General features: G+C 42.3%; 1 protein-coding gene across 2 annotated transcripts in view; it reads left to right on the top strand.

Moving 5' to 3' along the window:
• Positions 1-21,175, top strand: part of astn1 (astrotactin 1) — a 299,205-nt gene that overhangs the window by 92,469 nt on the left and 185,561 nt on the right. For both annotated transcript variants that reach the window (XM_084008564.1, XM_084008565.1), the window contains 4 exons: positions 721-888; positions 7,484-7,568; positions 11,922-11,996; positions 14,558-14,695. In XM_084008564.1, the coding sequence (XP_083864690.1) occupies positions 721-888; positions 7,484-7,568; positions 11,922-11,996; positions 14,558-14,695 (466 nt within the window). The remainder of the gene's footprint in view (positions 1-720; positions 889-7,483; positions 7,569-11,921; positions 11,997-14,557; positions 14,696-21,175) is intronic.

Below are 21,175 nucleotides of genomic sequence, written 5' to 3'. Positions count from 1 at the left end.
GCGAGGACAAAGACGGCAAGGTCGGACGGCGCCCTCCCTTTAGACTACACTAACATGGCGTTTATTTACTGACCATCTGAACCTTCACCATGTTAATCCAAACACCGTTTCTGCTTTTTTTTTTTCTTCACTTTTCTCTTCCTGGCACACGTGTTCGACCGCAGGGCAACAAAGTGGCGGCCTGTTGTTCCTGATAATAACCAACAGGATGTTAGAAATATTAATTCTAGAAATCATATTATTATCCAATCACCCTCACCGTTTGAATATTTTTCATCTTATTTTACTGGCGTGGCTGGATCTCAGCTCATACTTTAATGACGCTCAATATGAATATTTATTACTATTGAAATATCACAGCAGTAGTTGAGAAGTTTATGTGAGGTTTTTATTTGATCTCCTGCTTTTAGAGAAATATTGAATTTTCGTCTGCAGGTGTATCAGCCGTATGAACCCAAAATAACCAGATTTGCTGCCGTATGTATCTTCAAATCTAATTTTCCGTTTCAGTATTCGACCTGCTGTCTTTAAATCAGCATTTTTTAAGTCCAATATATGTGCTCATTTTCTTTCATATTTTCTTGAATGTAAAAATAACAAAACAAAAGTAAGGTATTGCTCCACCTTCTCCCGTTCCTCCTTCTCTTCGCTCTCATTCCTTCCATCCGACTCGTCTTTCCTTCTACTCATGTGCCTTTTTCATCCCTCCGTCGTCTTCAGGGTCCAGGTTCATCTTGCTGCAGGGGAGCCAGCTGGACGCGTCGGACTGGCTGAACCCGGCACAGATCCTGCTGTACTACCAGCAGAACGCCAGCGGGCCCTGGGTCAGCGAGCTGTGTGGACGACGTCTCCTGGACCCCTGCGAGCACCAGTGCGACCCGGAGACCGGTGAGCCAAAGACACAACATGAGTACAGTGTTGTACCGGGTTTGTTGCCATGGAAACCTCGTCCTTTATTAGTGGAAAGGATCCGGTTTAGCCGCTGGTAGTAGTAGCCTGTTCATTATCTCCATAGAGATATTTATTACGGTGGTTAAGGGTGGACTTGTTTAATCTGGGACATGTGTGAATTATACTTAATATTTATAACGAAAGAAAATACATGAACAGACTGGACCAAACATAATTAGATTAGATTATGAGCAAATGCCAAAAGTCAGTATGTTCATGTTCTAAATGGTTCTGTGTTCTCAGTCATACATTATTTTTATTTTTATGCAATAAATCAGTGGGCAGGAGTTTTTCCCTGTGATATGCGACCGCTTACCTTGGCTTAAATCTGCCTCTACTACTCCTGAAAAGCCTGGGCTCAACATTTCAAACATTTGATCCTCTGAGTCTGGAAGAAAGCGAACTGTCCAGTCAGTCAGTTTGAATGGGATCAAACTGAAAAAATGAAGGAAAAAAGGTAGATTTCACCAGGAATTACCGGTTTATGAACTGGACAGATGGGTACATTCCATGTCTCGTCTTCTGGAGAGTCCCAGTCCTGCAGAAAGGCCTCCAGAAGTGGGACGTGTGGCTGCAGGATGAGCCTCCTTTTAATTGTTTACAGGTGTGACCATGACTCGGCTCAGTCGCACTGCGGGGCTGGAAATGGAAAATAGATTGTCTGGAGCGGCTGACCTGACTTTCCCCAGGGGAGCCGTCTGCGGAGCCGATCAATTAGTTTGCATTTCTCCGCTGTCAACTTCATTTGTGCTCTGCAGGAAGTCTGTACACGCCGCCTCCTTTCAACTGGAGGGATTTCTCTCAGCTAAAATGGAAAGAAAACAAAAAGGTAGAAGATAAATGAAGCAGTATGTTGGATGCTTGCGTCTCTAGCACATTTTAAGGTTTGGCAAAGGTCAAGGAGTAATTTCTCAAACTGTAATCTAGTTGTCAGAGCTCCTTCATCGCTTGTGTAATGGTTTCTGCCTGATTAGATTAAATATATAAATCAAGTTTGAATCCAAGCCAACCAATTTTTTCCACAAGGATTAACAGTCCCATTAATTATAATCAAAATAATAATGAGGCAACAGTTACAGTGATGGAAAAAAAAACATTCAAAGTAAATGCATGAAATAGAAATCTATAAATAATAAAATAAAAATGAAATAGCACGTCTGAAAGATGTAACGGGGTATTTATGTCAAAACAGCACAGCCAGTTAAGGCATCAAAATTATAGTTTAATTATAGTTCAACTCATAAAAGCCACTATTACTTTGATGGAAAACGTCTGGTTGATTATCAGAAGAAATAAATTAGAATTATTTATTTCCCTGCGAGAGCTTGAATACATTGTGAAACAGCCATAAGCTCTGCTGAGTATTCGAAAGACTTCACTCTGGAACCCGGTTTCTTTTCTTATATAATATGTTATATCGTTTTTACAGCTAATAGTTGCCGTTGTTTATTAATTCGAGTTAACAGAGTGCATTGTGGTTAATTTCCACTGCTCTTCCTGTTCCTTGACGGAGCTGAGAGGTGAGGCGTTGACTCTGACATTGGTCTCCCGAGGTAAAGTCCTGTGTTTGTCTTTACAGTCTTGTTTGTCCTGCAGGTGTCGCTGTTGAGGCACTTTCATCAAATTAAAAAGAAAATGGATTTCTTCAAATTAATAGTTTTTTTTTTATCAGGGTTTCTCAATTGTTTTGTATTTTAAGGCCCACAACATTTAAATAAATAAGTAAATTCCAATAAAAAGGGAGGAAATATATAAAGTGGTATGTAAATGCTACTGCCGGCTCGAATGATGAATATAAAATAAATCACAGTCATTATGAATCCAAAAATAATGCATTTTTGTTCCATTTATCTTGTCTCTACCTGACGCTGTGTTGTCAATCAAACATAACTAGTGATTGAAATTCTGCATTTAAAATTTTACATTTATGTGAATTATTGAGCATACTCAGACAAAAACATAACTAGCTTTGTAAATTACCAAAGAAAAACATTAATAATGTAATCCAACCATTTGGCAGCACATCCGAGGCCCGCCAGTTGAGAATAGCTGCTATAAATGGATTTCAACCAATTACTCTTTTTTTCATATTCTGATTTCCCTGCTGCCTCTCAATCATAGAGACCAAACATCCTCCTCTGATACAAACATGGAATTATAGCCATGTGCAGCTACATGCTGCTTTATTGAAGCTGCAGATGATGAGAACAGTTTGCTGATAAAACAGAATTGTGGAACATCGTGTTGTTTAACAAGCTCTTTGTAATTCTCTCTGCCAGCGAATGCATTTTGATCTCGTGAGAAGAAAGTGGGAGCCTGTAAAAGAGAATAATATATACTACATCTCATTGTTTGAACAGACCCTTTAAAAGTCCTTATTTCTGCAAGTAATTATCCCTCCGTGGATATGGACATTAAAACCATAATTCCAATGATCTCCTGTCGTACGCAGGTTTTAAAGTTTTGATCAGAAAACGTTATGACAGTACGAATATGACAAGTTCCTCTTCTGGAGGCGTTGACAGCCTCACCAGGAAAAAAAACAGGCTTCTCACATGTAAAAATAGCCCTGGCTTGATGAAGATGGGGGAAAAGCTTTACAACTACGTGACAAAACAACACTTTAAATGCGTTTCTTCGTGAAAAATGTATTTTCGAGTATCAACAGCTTAATGAGCAGCCTTAAGTTAAGTAGGCTTCTTTCTCACTCTCTCTCTCTCTCTCTCTCTCTCTCTCTCTCTCTCTCTCTCACTCTCTCTCTCTCTCTCTCTTTTCTCCCATTTTTTTTTTAAATCTCTAATAGTATCCGATATGAATGGTTTTACGGTTACCTGGTACGTCACTCAAACTTTAAGTGCAGGAAGAAATCGCACATTTAAAGAGGCGGTAGTGCCGTCGTCTCCCCTGGGCAATAAAGAGTGAAGTCTGAGACCTTTAAATGAATCAAAAAGCTGGGCCGATGTGTCTTTTTTTTTTTTAATCATATCTGAGATTCGCCCACACACCCAAATCCACACTTTGCCCACTCCTTCAAGTGATGCATGGACCAGCAGGACTGGCGACGAGGCTTCTGTAATTGTATTGTATTGTTCACATGATGCATTCGTGATGAAACTGCTCTGCGTATGTGCGTGTTTCTGCGTGTGACAGGAAGTGAACGTGCGCTGCAGGCAGATTGCAAAGCTGCTATAGATAGTTTAAATCCAATCGTCACTTCGACTCGAGGAGCTACTGATGAAAACTGAAATGTGCTGCAACAGTATCTGTGCTGCAAGCCGTTCAAAGGAGACAACCTTAAACCTGGACTCTTTGGGGGCTGATGTTTTCACGGGCTGGTTTCACTGCCTTTCCCCCCGTTCTAGAACGTGCGTGGGACTTTAGAAAACACTAAAAAAGGTCACGTTGTGCCTCTGGAGACGCATGTTCCCTCATCATAACATACTGGCTTGATTAATGTGACTGCATAATGGATCGGCGTGTGGATGTCTGCCTGACGAGCTGAATAATTTTGCACACGAGTGACAAAACAGTGCATGAAGAGGAAAAAAAAAAGAAGAGGAAAAAGGCTTCCAGTGCAGCCGCTGCCGCCCACGCAACAGGCAACCGGTACGTTTCTGCTCGGTCTGGTCGCCCTAACTACACTTCTGTTCCGTGTGTTGTAAAAGGTGACAAATAGCTGGGTGGGACGTGATGGAAATAGAGTGTGGAGCTGAGAAAACTGGCTCGGCGCCTGCATATTTAGCAATTAGGGAATGTAACACCCTGAGAGTGTAAAACAAGTTTGAGCTGAGTGCCGCGACCTCTGAGCGCGATGAAACGGCAATTAAAGCGAGACGGATTATTCAGAAGCTATGCAGCAAATCTAAATCAGCTACTGCTGTTTTTTTTGTTGTTGTTTTATTTGGACTTGTCATTCAACACGTTTGTACTGTGAAATATTTCAGCTCTTTCAATGCAAACTTAACAAAGCAGCGGAGGCGGTTTTCATCCTTCAGGTGAATTCTCAGGAGAAACATTTTACGGTGTTAAGGTGGAAGGGCAGAGCGTTGCTTTGAGGTCGCTAAGCAACTGTATGAGCCCTTTTAACTGGAACTCAAGTGCTTCTACGCTGGAAATAACTTTTTCTTTTAAGTATCAGCATGGGCTGAAATGATTGACTTCCAACCTCTAAGTATTCTTTGCAGAGGAGATAACTTTCAGGGATTCTTAACCGTCCATTTGATAAAATGGCAACACAATCAAGTGCTTGCTGAACAGGCTAAACTATGATAGTGTGCATTAGTATTTCTTTAATTAAAAACTGTTTTCTCTTGCTAACATTACAACATCGGCTTTAATGACTAATTCCACCATACTTTTGTGTTACAGTCACAGAACATGAAAAGGCACCGGACTGCCGGGCTTTGTCTACAATACTTTAACATTTAGCATTTATGTTAATCGCTAATGCTAATGGCTAGCATGCCGAAGTACACGACTGACTTAGGATAGTTGCATGCTAGCAATTAGCATTAATGATAGCTAAATTGCCTCCGTCACATGCCTCCAGATCAGCCAATAGCAAAATCCAATTGCCACGTTTTGACCAGTAGAAGGCCAGTTGCTATGCATGTCGCTGTGACCCAGTAGTCAAGGTAAACGCTAGCCCTTATTTCTTTGGAGCAGGTGGCTGAGATAACACAGTGCACCTTTTTAGACATTTATTTTCTTGTCTCTCATTGCCCTTGTCTTGTCTTGGACCTAATATGGACAGAAGTCAAGAACACGCAAAGATTATGTTTCTTTAGTAATATTTCCTTTTTGTTTCCTTCTTTTAATCACGTAAGCGAGGTAATGAGTGAATATGATTTCCTTTAGCCTGGCGGATACTGACAGCTGACCTTTTCCATTAACAGTGGTGCATCAGCCCGGGGCCTCTGCCCTTCACTCGCCTGCTATCGAGCATGAGCAGAGCATGTTGTACATGTTACCCCTGAATAACCCTCTAAACCAAAAGTGAGGCCACATCACTCATACTGAGTGAAGTGGAGGCCAGCGTTTGCTCCTGGGAGCTGACGGCCGAACCAAACAAATGAGGCTTCGCTTATCGGGAGGATGCCAACGCGGAGCAGCCACCCGACATGTAGCTCAGTTTCTGTTTGATTTTGATTCATCAGACAGACGTCAGCAGACCGATCTTTCTACTATTCACTCTGTTTGCATATTAACTGTTCCCACTCGGGGTCCTGCACCAGGGCTTTACAAGCAGCTTTAGATCACTTGGCAGTAGGCAGTTACAGTTGGGCAGTGTTGCGTGTCATCCTATTAGCAATTGCCCCCAAAATGTTGCCTAAGGCCTGAGCGCTAAGTGGATTTTGGGAAATTCCAGTCCCAGACGAGCTTTGCTTTGGTAAATAATGACCAGTGCCAAGTGTCTCTTCATTAGACTGATCACTTCCCTTTTAGGTGGAGGATGTCGTTCAGTGAGCGGGACCCGTCGGATAACTGAAAATAAAAATGAGCCTATTCAATCGAGACAAAGGATTCACAGTTAATTTCAGTATTTTGCCTTCAGATGTCTGGCAGTTAAATTACAATCTGGGAATAAAAGAAGTGGCCAAGAAACCCAAAGTAGTTGTTTTTTTGTGCGTTTGGTGAACTATGAAGGTGCAGCTGCATGGTTTGAGGTGCGATGTGAGAATCCAACACTTCTAATAACAGAGTGCCTTGTGGTCGTGTCAGATGACGAGGGCCGTGACAAAGTGTCTATTGGAGAATTGTTATTTTTGTCATTTACAGGTGGAACAATAATAGAATTGTTGGCCTTAAAATGAATCTTAATAACACGTACAATTAGCAGTCGGGCAAGTTTAGTGAGGTGTTTTATTTGTCCCTTGTTTTTCTCAGATGAAGAGATGGCTTCTTTAATACAGAAAACCAAGGGGAGGTTTGCAGGTGATGCGTTTTGGCCGCAGGCAGTAAGAAAGCAAGCAGTAGCAAATGTTTCTCATAACATCTGCAAAGTTTGGGGCGAGCACTGCAGCGTATGAACCCCCGTTCTGTGGATTTCAAGAGTTATACAGAGTTAAAGTGATCTAGCTTTCGGTGTTTAGGTGTTTATTTATTGTATATGGAACCATTTAATTTTGCACTTTTGCAAAAATACACTGTTGAATACATAAGTAAGCAAACGAGTCCTTCCTCGTTCATAGTTATTTTTTGGGCTAATTGTGCTTCACTGTCAGAAATGCAGAATGAGGAAAGAATTTTCGAGCCAAGTCCTGCCGTTTGCCGTTAATGAACTACTTTTCAGCTGGCAAACTTTTTCTTTTAGCCTTTCACTGTGATGTTTGGGAAAAAAAACATTGACGATTGCGTCATTAAACATAAGAGATGACTTAGAGTCCTCCAACTCCCTGAAGAGGACAATCATCGTTCTGGATCTCATGAAGTAGAATTAAAGGAGAGGAGCCGAGGGAATCCTCCATTGAACTGAAATAAAGGCTGGACTTTTAATGAACACACGATTGAGTCGTTGCTTCTCTGTCTGCAGGGGAATGCCTCTGCCTCGACGGCTACATGAAGGACCCGGTCCACAAGCACCTCTGCATCCGCAGCGAATGGGGGCCCAATCAGGGGTAAGTTATGATAATCGCCTCATGATGGTTTATGATTGCTCGTTATCGAGGGGAAGCAAACGGTGTGAAAATCATTGACAACGAGGGAATCCTCCTTCACGTTCAATGAGGCCTTTTAATGCGCTTGGACAGATAAAGCAAAAGAAGGACTGCGATGTCGCCAATTAATGTTCTGAATCTGACAAAACTGCACAGATTCATTCTCGACCGATTAGTTTTTAGTAGATAATGCTCAGCAAATCATTGTCATAATCGACATTAAAAGGTCTGATAGGAGAATGTACTCGAACAACGTGTGCTGCTTAAATGGCATTACACACATTTCTGTCACAAACCAACCTGATGACAAGGTGATGTGTCGTGGAAGGTTCCAGACATCCTTACGATCCGTCTACTATCAAATGTATAACACGCACATATATGAGAAATCTTTTGGGACGTAAAAATTGGAAAAACAAATAAGAAAAATGGCATTAGTCTTTTCCCACCAGATGTCGATCACGGAAATTAAACTTTTTTTTGTCTCTTTTGGGGATCTGGATACCATCTTTGGTGCTTTTATTGCTTCAGGTCTCAACTCGTATAACTTAGCTTCTGTCATTAGCATATGTGTCCTGCAGCTGGTTCAGCAGAGGCTTCTTACTGGGACCAAGAGACAGCAGAGCTGCTCTGTGATGACCCCTCTTTACTGGTTACCAGTGTGTTTTTGACCCGTTGACGCTCAGATGCCTCTGATCCTCCGATCCTCATCATTTCATGTTCCCAGTCAAACTTCAGACCTTTTTGTTCCCATTGCAGCTCCCAGACCTTTACGATATCTGTCAGACGTTACCATCTACGGCCCATTTTAGATCCCAGCGTTAATAGTTACAGTAATATCACTATTGAATGAGGTAATTCTGTTCCTTTCTGATTGTTTAAAATACTGTGTAAAACCACTTTTTGACTTGCTTTTCATTGAGTTATGGGAAGCGATGCCAAAATGTGTTCATTTATTTTGCTAAACCTCAATTAATATAATAAAAAGGAAATGCTTTCACTGCCACTTAAAATAGATAATATAAAGGGTATTATGACCTGCTTACAAAAGCCAGCAAATGGTAGTAAAGGTATGTTGAAGTTCATGGGATTTATTGTTGATTTAAGTACCTTGGCAGAATCTTGGAATCTCACTGGTTTTGTGACATCCAAACTGCATTCATATGCTTTGTATATATTTTTTAAATAATTAGAGGGTGGATCCAGCTGTTTAATGTAGAATTGGGGGATTCACGTAGGACATTTTTCTTTAAGAGACAGGTCAAAGTTCAAGCAGAGATCTTCCAACTATTAGTGTCTGAATCCTAACAGCATCTTTTCATTGGATTTAATTTCTTTAAATTTCACCTCACCACTTTGTTTAAGTGACATCTAAAATAGAGCCAAAACACAAGATAGTCACTGTGGGATCATCGCTGGTAGTTTCTTGCTGATTTGCTGCTCGCCCCGTGAAGAGTAATTCCACCTTCATGTCTCAAAGTGGTGGGAAGCCTCTGAACCAAAAACACTTTAAGTCACCGGCCTAAAAAAAAAGAGACAATTGTATGAGTTTTAGCACTTCCGATAAATCACCTTTAGGCTGATGGCGATTCAGTAAAGCCGCGGGTGCTTCATCACGCTTTTTTTGGTCGGCTCATCTCTTTAGGCTCAAGGTCACTTCTCCTATATTGCAATAACGATTTCGAGTGGTGACTTGATATCTTTTGGCTTTGAAAAATGCTGTTTCAGACTCCCTGTCCCAGGAAGTCATATATACGCTTAATTGGGTTCACATCTGCTTGTTAAAAAGTCCTTGACATTTGGCTAACGTCGGTGCCAACCACCGGGCGGCCACTCAGGCCGGATGTGTCGGGGCGCCGCTGTTCCAGAACGTACCGCTCACATCGAAAAGACAAGTGTCAAAGTACAGGACGGGTCCTTCTGTGACCCCCGTACCACGGGATTACTATGGGATTACTACGGGATTATAATAGGATTACTTTGACTCTATTAGTCCACTGTGACCTTTGTACTTCCAGTTCTGACCTCATTCAGGCCATTCTGCAAAAAGGATAGTGATCCGTCAACTCTCAGGGATGGGCAATATTATGTCATGTGATTAATGCGATGAAGAGCTTTGATTTTTCATATCAAACAATACATTTATCATGCATGAACATTCCTTAACAGCAAATAATTTTAATTTTAAAAGTAGTTGGAACTAATTAGATGATTAATGGTGACCAGGCCCAAGTCCAGCCATCTTTTTTAAAGCCGCCATCACTCAACGATGGAAGGAAACGACTGGCCAGTGGCCCTTGATATTGAATTTGGGCCCTTCTCCCACTTTCCTCACTTTTTCCCACACATTCAATGTATTTCATATCCAATTATTTCCAATGTTAATTTTTTTTTTCCAGTGTGCTTTTCTCAAAAATCTAACTGATCAAAGAAGCGTCTCTGGAGTGGAGATTTGTTAAATCGTACCCATCCAAGGCACACAACAACCACAGGATGATACAACATAACCACACAAAGACATAAAAAGACCACAAAGAGATTAAAAAACAACCACAAGGAGAGAAAAACAACCAAAAAAGAGGCAAATTCATCACAAAGGCTGTGTCTCTTCGTCGGAGGAACGCTTTTTTTAGTTTGTTAATGTTTTCTACGGTTTCTAAAATAACTTTCTCCACATTTTTGACCAGTAAACAACTAAAGACAAGCATGTGGAGGTGTGTGTATTTGCAGCAGACAACCTCTACCTGGATCTTGCTGTTTTTGGGATGTTTTTCGTGTCTAACTGCATAAAAATGGAGCGCCCAGGTGCCAGACGGTCAGCACATGTCCACGAGGAAGCTACCGACATGTCAGCGCCAAAAACCCCCACAAAGGTAGCGAGGTAGCGAGGCGAAACGCCAATCAGACGGAGCTCGTTCCAAAGCCAGAGTGAATCTGGGGTTGGCGAGCAGCCGGACACTCATCGAGTAGGAGGAGGAGGAGGAGGAGGAGGAGGAGGAGGAGGAGTGAATATTGTTTTTTAAACTGATGGCACATTGTTGTAAACTTTTTTTCTTTTCTTTTTTTTACTGTGAAGCACTTTGTTACGTTGTCTTTGAAAGGTGGCATGTAAATACAATATTATCAACATCATTAAACCAACAAATCATGCTCATTACCAACAAGGACTGAGGAGCTTTAGCCTTTTAATATCGAGAAGTGTGTGTGTGTGTGTGTGTGTGTGTGTGTGTGTGTGTGTGTGTGTGTGTGTGTGTGTGTGTGTGTGTGTGTGTGTGTGTGTGTGTGTGTGTGTGAGTGTGTGTGAGAGAATGTGAAATGTATCAATTTCAAATATCTTCTCTTCATCTTAATCAATTAAAGCTAACCGCTGTGACATTCTACTGTACGATTCCAGTGTTTACTTTCCACACAGCGTAGACTTGTTTCTAGTCATTAAACCCAGAATCAACAAAGGTGCTTTCACCTTTTAACTGTGATTGTGCCGGCAGGTTGCAAATAACCCCGTAATTATCAGCACTTAAGCAAAACCGCCAAACCGAACAGCAAAAAACCCGTCGTTTCGTCAAACGTCGCGGTGCAGGAGCGAGCTGTGAATGCTGCATCTCGTCTCCTCCTCTGCTCCCCCTGTGTCCCCGTCACCGTGCTGGGGGGGGGGGGGGGGGGGGGGCACCCTGGGGTGACTTCAATGTTTAATGACCACAACCCTTTGCATGGCAGCAGCTCCCCTCCTCCTCCTCCTCCACCTCCTTCCTCGATGTTCTTTTTGCTTACAGTAGTGTGGGAGTCGGCCCGCTGTCATTTCTCCTCCTTCCACTCTCACTTTGCAGACTGTTTGCTCCCCGAGCTGCCACTCCCCATTAATCTCCATCATTCTCCCACTCTCACTCCTGCCTCCTGGCATCACATCCCTCTCTCCCTCTCTCTTGCCCTCGCCGTCACTCTCCGTCTCTGTGTCTCTTCCTCTCATCCTGCCCCCCCCTTCCCCTCCGCCTGGTAAATAGATATGAGCCAAAGTCACATTGCGTGTCAGCCGCCGCCAAAACACATTTTTCAATCAGCCTGTTTACACAGAGTCCACATCGTAATGCTGCTTGTGAAACGTGCGGCGGCGGCGGCGGCTCCGGGAGGCGGGAAACACGGATCATGACTTTAGAGTTTAGAGGGGTGCAGATGAGGAGGGTGAGACGGGTACACTGAAAAATGTAACGCTTCTCCCGCTTTGATTTGAACACTGTTTTATTCTCTCTCTCTCTCTCTCTCTCTCTCTCTCTCTCTCTCCTCTTTTGTCTCTCCCTCTGATCTCGTCTTTGCCAGTCCCTGGCCTTACACCATCTTCCAGCGCGGTTTTGATCTCGTGATGGGAGAACAGCCTTCTGATCGCATCTTCAGGTAAGGGGGAACTTCATCAAACTTTGTTTTTCCCCCTACGTTTTCCACGGTGCCGCACAAAAGAGATTGTACAGTCATGTAACTTGTTCTAATTTTTTTACCACTGCAGCTTTGGTTTTCTCTCCCTCCCTCGTGATTAAGGGGAGGAGCCTGAGCGAGATACTAGATTTTCAAATCGGAGAGCCACTTAATTTTCTCTCAGGTCGGGTCATCATTGTGTTCTGATTAATCTCATGCGTGAGATTGTGCAATATGGCGATGATAACCGTTATCATGTGATCACATGAACGCAGAATGTCGACGGCATTAAAATCTATTTCAATGAGAATGTTTTTCTTCCACTTGCCTGGCAGGCAAATAACAGCAAAACTAAAGTTAATTGTCACATTCAATCTTTATTAATCCTCTCGTTAGAGGATGAATTATAGATTATATGAATTATAATTGTCTTTACTTTTATTGCTATCTTGATTCTGGTTGTTTTTTTCAAACTTTTTATAGATTCTAAAATACTTCTCCGTCGAAGGTAAAACTCATTGCTCTAGTTTGACACTTTGAATATAAGTTGAACGTTCATATTTAGTTGCATAAAGATAATTAACTAATCATGTTTCAAGAGATTGGTTTTTAACTTTGGTATCCTTAGTTACCGTAAAGTCTAATCCCAAACTTAATCCCAAAATCATTTGTTCTCTTCTTTGAGAAGAAGCACATCGAACAGAGAACGTGTTCCTGCCTTCATTCCCAGTCCTTCTATGGCAGCAAACCATCCACAACCAACTGCTTCCAATCTAAAGGAAACCCACAGAGTTGGTGTGAAGCTCTCTTATAGCCGTGAGCTTCGTCTTTACGGACGCTGACATCGCTGACATCTCCACCGACTGCTTTGATGCATTTCTCCTCCCTTCCAGGATGTTTTCTGAAAAAAAAGGCCTTTTACGTCTCACTCCGTCCAGCCCTGCAGTTTGATACATCTTTGTCCTCAGTGCGCTCAGCCACAGCGGTCCTCATTTAAACCGTTCAGCCTTTTAGGTTTGAACTTGCCGAGCGGCTCCAGGAGCAGATATTACCACTCAACACAGGAGCAAATGAGGCAATTAGAATCCCAGTGGTGTATACTGGGTTAAAAATTGGACAGCAGGATGTTTGTGATTCTCCCACGTCAGAGGAGGAGGAGATGAATGCTGTGAGTCAGCACTGGAGGTATCAGCGGCGGGGAGTCCCTCAGGGGACCGCGGCCGTGTTTTCCACTCGACAACCGCTTTTTTCTCGCGGGAGCTCTTGATGTTATCCACCTCCAGTTTGTCTCGGCGCGATCCAAATAAGTCCTCCAGCAACAGAGGAGTCCCATGTTGTCCATTAGGAAGGAGTGCTCGTTAAGTGGCTGCTAATTTGTTCTGTGGTCACCCGTTTACGTCACACCGCATCACGGGGACCTTCACCACACCTGCTGCACCCGCTCCCGCAAGAGATGATGAAATATGGGAGAGTCGGTTCCAGCTTCCTGGAAAATAATACGGAAATATTACCATTTTAATAGACTTGCTGGAAGCATGTGTTTAGTTTTATTTCGTATATACAATGAACGGAAGGAAAGCAGCGCTTTGATCCACAGGCAAACGTGACTTTGAAACAAAGGGAGTAATTGGGTGGATGTAATTAAGTGTTCCTTTCCCACAGTGGTGTAATCATTCACTTCTTAAAGTAATGCATGCACACTGCCCTCTCCTTATGCTAAGTTAGCAATTTATTAAATGCAAATTGAACAATTGCGAACGAGGGAATGTGTTTAGTCTGCATAAAGAATGGTTGTTAACCATTAAATCAACAAGCGCTACAAGTTGCTATGCATAATTCATCGGCGCTAATAATGCATTTGATGCGAATCAGCGTGCGCTGTTTAGCTTAAAGTTGGACGTATTGCATTTCATCTGCCGAGTGTGTGAAGATTGATAATATCCGTTGACACACAAATAAAGAATTGTGTCAAAGCTCTTGTTCCAGACATCTGCTGTTTACAGATTTATTGCAGTTTTGTGTTTTTCTCTCTCTCGGGGGGGTAAGGCTTTTTTTTTCTTCTCAGGGTTTCTCATTTGGTATGCATCGCGCCCATTAGCACACAGTGTCCTTCTGCCCAAGAAAGCGTTATGTAAAAAAGGATAAGTTTGCTCAAAGGTAATATAAATAACCTTCAAGCAACTTGATTCTATTATTCTAAAGCGCCGATGCAGCTAAAACATTCATCTTTATAAAGTCGACACTTTGACGCGGCGTGGTGGTCGTCGACATGGAAACTAGACCTTGATGGAGGGTTTGTTTTAGACATGGAGATCAGTAGTTATTATTTCAGCTTTTATAAAGATTTTATCAGCATGTTTAACAGTCGGTCCACCATTTTGGTCCAGACTCCTGTCTCACAGTGGGTTTCTTGATGGGTGTTTGGTTAGATCCCTGTAGAAAGGTCTGTGCTTAACACAAGCGGAAGTTTTCTTTTCCAATTTCTGTGCTCATCTTTTCCACTCGAGACTAAACCTGTAACCCCGCCGTCTGCTCCTCTGCAGGTTCACGTACACCTTAGGAGAAGGCATGTGGCTGCCGTTGAGCAAAAGCTTCGTCATCCCCCCCGCTGAGCTCGCCATCAACCCCTCAGCCAAGTGCAAGACGGACATGACGGTCATGGAGGACGCGGTGGACGTACGGTGAGATGATGGTGACACTTTCCACGCTGCTTTAGTTTGTCGTGACACGAGGACGGAGATGAAATAAGATAGTTCCATCAGGCCTCGCAGGGTGGAAGGATCTGTCTGAGCGCTGAAATATGACTTCTGTCCACTTTGTATTCTTGTTCCTGATGAACGCCCACAACAACAAAAAGAGTACATATCGGCTCTTACTCACGGCCATCTTTTATACGCGCTATCCAACAGAATGCAGCCGTTTACTCTCTGACTGTCTCGCCGACTCTTACTTATCAGCATGTGTGTTTTCTTTTTAATATACTGTCGCTGCAGTCGAGGTTGATGCAGGGGTCTAAGCGGGTCATAAAACATCCAACACAAAATCAATTATGAAGACACAGAGAGAGAGAGTTAAAAGCAAACAGAACCAAAATAAAGAATGAGAAGAGAGAATTTCTTGGCAATTGAAAGCCATGAAGAGGATCTGGATTGTTAAATGGATCATAACTCTAAAGAAAGTCTGCTCCGTGTGCAGCGGCTGAGTGTTGAATGGGGGTTGAAATACATACTTCCTTTAACTTGTGGTCTTACCTTCCTTCTATCTTCCTCCAGATACACTTTGCTTTGTGTTGAAGCCGTTCAGAAAGCAAATGGTTGGATGTATATGGCATTTGCTTCCATTCAATAAGCCAGTACATGAAGCCTGTTTATTTCTTTCATCTATATGAGGCCAGCATTCTGACTCTTTGACACTGCCTTTTTGTTGCGTGAGTATCCCTCTTTTTTTCCCAACCGTCGTTATTGTATAAGGTACCGAGACGTGAAGGGGTCTCAGAATCCTTCCTCCTCTCAGACGAAACGAGGCGGCCTCTTTGTGGACAGAAGGTGACGTTTTGAAGATCCGAAGAAGATAGAAAGCCGGTAGTTGCTTGAAGGACGCATGTCGACACATGTTGTATATGATGCACAGCAACGGAATCTCTGTAGAAGGCCTTCAGATACACAACAGTATGATGATATGGACAATGGAAGCTACTGGGACCAGTGTAGTCCACTAGCGGGCATCCAAAGTCATTCTAGGTGTTCAATAACGTATAAATACAGTGACTACAAAAACCCACCCCTGTAATGATTAGCACAAACTGTTGATTGGTTTACGATACACAAGCGCTTCTCAAAACGGTAGACCACCAGATGGGTGACGTCATGGTGGCCACATCCACTTCTTACATCCAGTCTCCTTGAAATAAGTTAAAAGCCGACCGTGATCATGTGATGTTGGCAGCCGGCTCTACTTTGCTTTCCCTCTGTACGTCCCGGCTCCGTACGAGTCTACTGCTACCTCTAGTCTTTCTTTTAGAGGTTGTTTTTTGGCCTCTTTGCCTTCAGAGAGGACAGGGTGACTCTACCGACCGAGCTAGCTGGCGCTCTGCGCTCGTCTCACCCTGGTGAAGGACACACCCGTCCACCTGTTCACCAGCAGGGTTAACGTGACTGCATCTGGTCTGACAGCATCAACACACTCGGTTTGGGACAAGAGGGTCCTTTAATGTGATTAGTAGCGGGACTCGTCTTCTTCTAGTGTTGCCGGGACACGAACCTGTCACAAGTTAGTGTGCTTGCCGTGTCGGATCCCGCCCTCGTTGGCCGACGGTTGTTTGCCCCGTGAAAACCATGTCAGGTAAAATGAGTCTCGCTCTCTCGGATGAATACCCCCATCATCTTCTTCTCATTAGCATGTGGGCACTGGAGGAGTGTTTTCTTTCCTTGCCAGGGGCTAATTAAAAAAAAATTACAAAAATCTGAGATATGAAGTAGTCGTAGAAGTAGAACACGATGAAATAAAACTGAATGGAAGATCAGGATTAATGGTGTGTGTGTGTGTGTGTGTGTGTGTGTGTGTGTGTGTGTGTGTGTGTGTGTGTGTGTGTGTGTGTGTGTGTGTGTGTGTGTGTGTGTGTGTGTGTGTGTGTGTGTGTGTGTGTGTGTGTGTGTGTGTGTGTGTGTGTGTGTGTGTGTGTGTGTGTGTGTGTGTGTGTGTGTGTGTGTGAGAGAGAGAGAGAGAGATATCTCAGAGCAGTTCACAGGTTTAACATTATCATTATTGAATTAGCAGTGAGATCATAACTACCGATACAAAAAATAGCGAGTGTTGATTGCTATTTGGCAAAATGTCATAAAATCGGAACATTACATAGATGTTCTTCTTATGAACACAGAACGTCCTGGTTGGTAAACGTAGTCACCGTATCCTGTTCAAGGTAGGGAATAACATATTTGCAGTTTGCATTTTCCGCTTGAACTTCTTATTGATTTGAACGCTTTACGATCCAATCGTATCTACAGTGTATGTCATGCATTGAGCCGATAAGGTGAAGGTAGAATCAATAAACTGCTTATATGGTGATATGAGACTGCTGTTGTCGTAATAAGGACGTCTGATTGCTGTACATGTCTGGATGCTTCTACTGTGAATGGTAAATGGAGCTGCATTTCTATAGCGCTTTTTCGGCTCCTCAAGGCACTTTACACCACATTCAGTCTGTTCATTCAGACGCTGATGGCTGATCATGTTCGAGGCTCGTTCAGCGTCGGGGGCCAGAAGAGTCCGCGCTGTTCAAGGAGACAACAATTCAAGATTAGATGATGAAGCCCTATACGTGACACAGTAGCTGAAAGAGAGGCTTCTCCCCAGCTGGGACTGAGATAAACATGTTCCTGTGTTTGTGTCAGGCTTTTAACTGAAATCTGGATTTGAAAGGACGGCCGTGAAATACGTCAAACACATGAACCGAAGCTCAGCCGGCAATAAGGACACTGAGTGGAAACTACTTATGAGAAAGAGAGATTATATAACTTGATTAATTTCCAGACTTGATTATTTTTCCCTCTCTCTCTTTTATAATGTTGTATTAAATGGAATGGCAATGGACACACATTTTCTCATATTTCACCAGATTTATCACACAGTAAAACCAAAGAAGAAGAGTCTAGAGCAGAGATCTTCAACAGGGGGTCCGGGACCCCTAGAGGGTCTGCAGAGTACTACAGGGGGTCCCCACAATTATTTGATCCCAAACTTTTTTTAAAAAAGGTCCAAAAATACACCTTAACATGAATACAACCTATATTAAGCAAATATAAATATTCCTGTTTGTTTAATAATATGTTGAGAAATTGTGATGTAGAAATGCCAAATTAGAATTATAAAATTATTATTTTAATGGCTTGGCATTGTATCCATCTATCATTACAAAGTACTGTTATAGATGGCACCACACACTATTATTGACTGGAATACAGTTTTATATGCTATGTATTAGGGGGTCCCTCCACTGGGTCTGTATAGGCCTTGGGAGTCCTTGGCCTGAAAGACTGGTCTAGAGCATCGGTTCCCAGTAAGAAGTCTTCAGTATTTACAATAAATAAAAACAACTATCTAATTTAAGCCCTCAGATGCGTCTCCAGATAGAAACACAGGGGGAAGACGATACTTGCCTCGTCTGTTCATGTGCATATAATGGGTGTGATGCTTTGCCAGAAGGAACAGCGGCAGTGGCGAGAGAGAGTCACTATGAAGTCATCTTTAACGTTACTTATGTGCCTGTACAGTTTCGGCTATTTGTTGGTGAATAAAGGCTCTAACTCTCGTCGATTAAAGATAATGTTACTTCTGAAGTGAACCTTTTAAGGTGGACCAGCTATTCTCTTTTTAATAAACATGATTTTAAGTGAAAAACAATCAAATAAATGAATAAATAAATTATAAGGTCTCCCAGCATCAATATAGGATCCATTTTTTAATGCATTTTTAGATGTTTTATATTTTAGATCAGGGTCCACTTTTAATTTATGTATGAAATTCAACAAAACCAACTTTTTCTTAGTGTTTTATTTTTATCCCGATCCGCGATGAAATCCTCAAACGTCCCAGAAATTCATTGTGGTTCAACGTGAAATGGAACAAAATAGACATTGGTCGGTGTAATTAATTAATGGGAAAAACTGGTTCCGTGTGTGGACATTGAAGTGGCCCCTCTCTGGTTGCCAAGCCCGGCCCCTAACCACTGAACTACTGCTGCCACCGAGGTTTACAAACGAATCAAACAATAATATGTGGCAATAAAAGAAAAAATCCAGTCATTCAAATTCAGTGTCATGAGATCTCATTCCAGAAAAACATTCTTTGAACTTCCATATCTGACAAATATCACTCCTTTTGAAATGAGTGTTTTTTTATAATATCTGAACCCTCTTTGGTTCCAGGCCTGAACTTCCCTTTGTTACATACTGCATCATGTTAACTGTGAATAATGTTTTTTTTTCTCCTTTGGCATGGTTTGGCAATTTCCTCGCCCCCTGCTCCGTGTTTACACATTCCAATTCCCCCTTTTCCTTTTCAACATTTCATTTTCATTTGGCAGCTTCCTTCAAGACGTTGTGTAAATAACTCATTTCCCTCTGATCTGGGATCTGATGAACGCTCTCTTCAGCTCTCCCCAGGGGCCACGAGGAAACACTGCTAACACATCTTGAAGCCGCTGATTTACTCTGCTTTTGAGCGGCGTCGCCCCGCGTTTGATGATCATTTGTCACTCGTCTCGCTCCCTGGCAGATGGATAAATAGCGATGAGCCCTGATCTTCCTTCCCCTTGATTAGCTGGATTCATGACAGCTACGACTGAATGAAGAATCAGCCTTGGGTTTTTTTCTTCTTTGTGTCTGTGTTTTATTAGCATCGCCTTGAGCTTTGTATACAGAAGACTTCTATCTGGGTGTTTAGAAACTTGTGTATTATTTACACTTTTCTTACATTTAAAGCTGTGAGACAAAACGCACTAATTGAAAAGTCAATATTCCATTTCCCCTCTGCTTCTGTATTAAAAAAGCTAATTGAGTAGTAATGAAAGGAAAAAGAAAAAAAAATCAGAGTATCAGACACATCAAAGGAGTAATCTTTAGAAATACCTTTGCTCCTTTTTTGATGGTAATTTCTGAACCACTAATGAAGGGAAATTACACGGTTCAACTTGACATTTAAACCTTCGGTGATACTTTTCTGTGGCAAATGTGCTGAATGAACGGTTCCTTCTACCGCGTGTTGTGATGCACATGTACTTCCAGCCTTCTCATTGTCTTCATGGCGCCCATGATTGAGGCCTTTCAGCTGCAGACAGCTGTCTGGGACAAAATGTTAAATACAGTTTGTAGCAGGAAGTGCTTAGTGGGATTTAAAAAAAATGAAATTCATACATTTTATTTTGTTTCTTTTTATTTGAATTCTATTGTATTTGTAGGATAATCAACTTTTCTCTTGAATATCCGTATATGTTCTTCTTCGAGGCGGGATTATAAGCAATCGCTCACGATAGGCCGCTGTGTGTGTTGATCTGTGTGTGTGTTGATCTGTGTGTGTGTTGGTGTGTGTGTGTTGATCTGTGTGTGGCTCACTCATCAGATAGTTTTCTGATTGGTGGTGTCATGGTGACGTCACCCGTTGGTTTGTGGACCGCGGTTTTAAAGCCTCGAGTTCGGCATTTTTGATTTTTTTGCAACCAGTGAAGGAAGTGACCATATTTGGACTGTGGAGGAGCGACGTAAGGATCGGATGAACACAAGCGGCAGAGCGGCACCCTGAGCAGCAACATTACTAATCATAACATTTGCTTGGCATATATAGAAATAAGCGTTTTTTTTTCTTTTTCTGACCCCACGGTTTTTACTTTAGTGCCCCCCTGAGGACAAACCTAACATACTTTGATCAGGCTCATAGGACAGTTACTTTAACCAGTTGTTCCAGCATATTATGGGATGTAATGGATGTTGTAATAGCTTCAACAAATGTGGCTTTTTAAAAAAAAAATGTTATATCATGTTGTAAACAATCGCTGGATGCGTCTCGACTATAATTTGCAGTTTCCCAAATCATTTAGAATTCACACTTGCTGCGAGTTTCATCATCTGCTGAGGCTGTTTTCAATAGCTTCCCTCAGAGTAAACGACAACAAAGCAACGGGCAATTATAAAAGAAGAATTGCTTTGCAAGATACCATCAGGTTTACTTTTGAAAGGGAAGGGAACTGGCTGTCTTTTCCCACAGGGGACGGCGGAGGAGCACCGGGAGTTGGGTGTCTGAGTGGTCGTTGTCGTCACGGCGATGCTGTGACACTAGTTTGTGTAGCTTTTCTTCTCTGATTTATATTCAGGAAGAGAAAACACTGAGGTCCTTTCTGCTGTGTCTTTCATTTCGACAAATCCCGAACAATTGTACTGTCGTCCTTCTGTCGGACGATCCCCTCGTTGACCTCGCAGGAGGTTTTTTACGGGGGACGTAGAAATCCCAGAAACCCACGGCGACGGCTCGGAGCGAGGTTGGAGCAGCGAGTTCACGTTTCATCTCTGAAGTCATAGCTTTTCTCGATGATCACACAGAATGAATTATACATACAGGTATTTGTAATTCATGAAAATATGTATCTCTTCATTAGCAGAAATAGAGAA

This window comes from Eutrigla gurnardus, assembly GCF_963514095.1.
Source record: "Eutrigla gurnardus genome assembly, chromosome: 4".
NCBI classification, from domain to species: Eukaryota; Metazoa; Chordata; class Actinopteri; order Perciformes; family Triglidae; genus Eutrigla; species Eutrigla gurnardus.
This window is presented reverse-complemented; position numbering and strand designations above follow the sequence as displayed.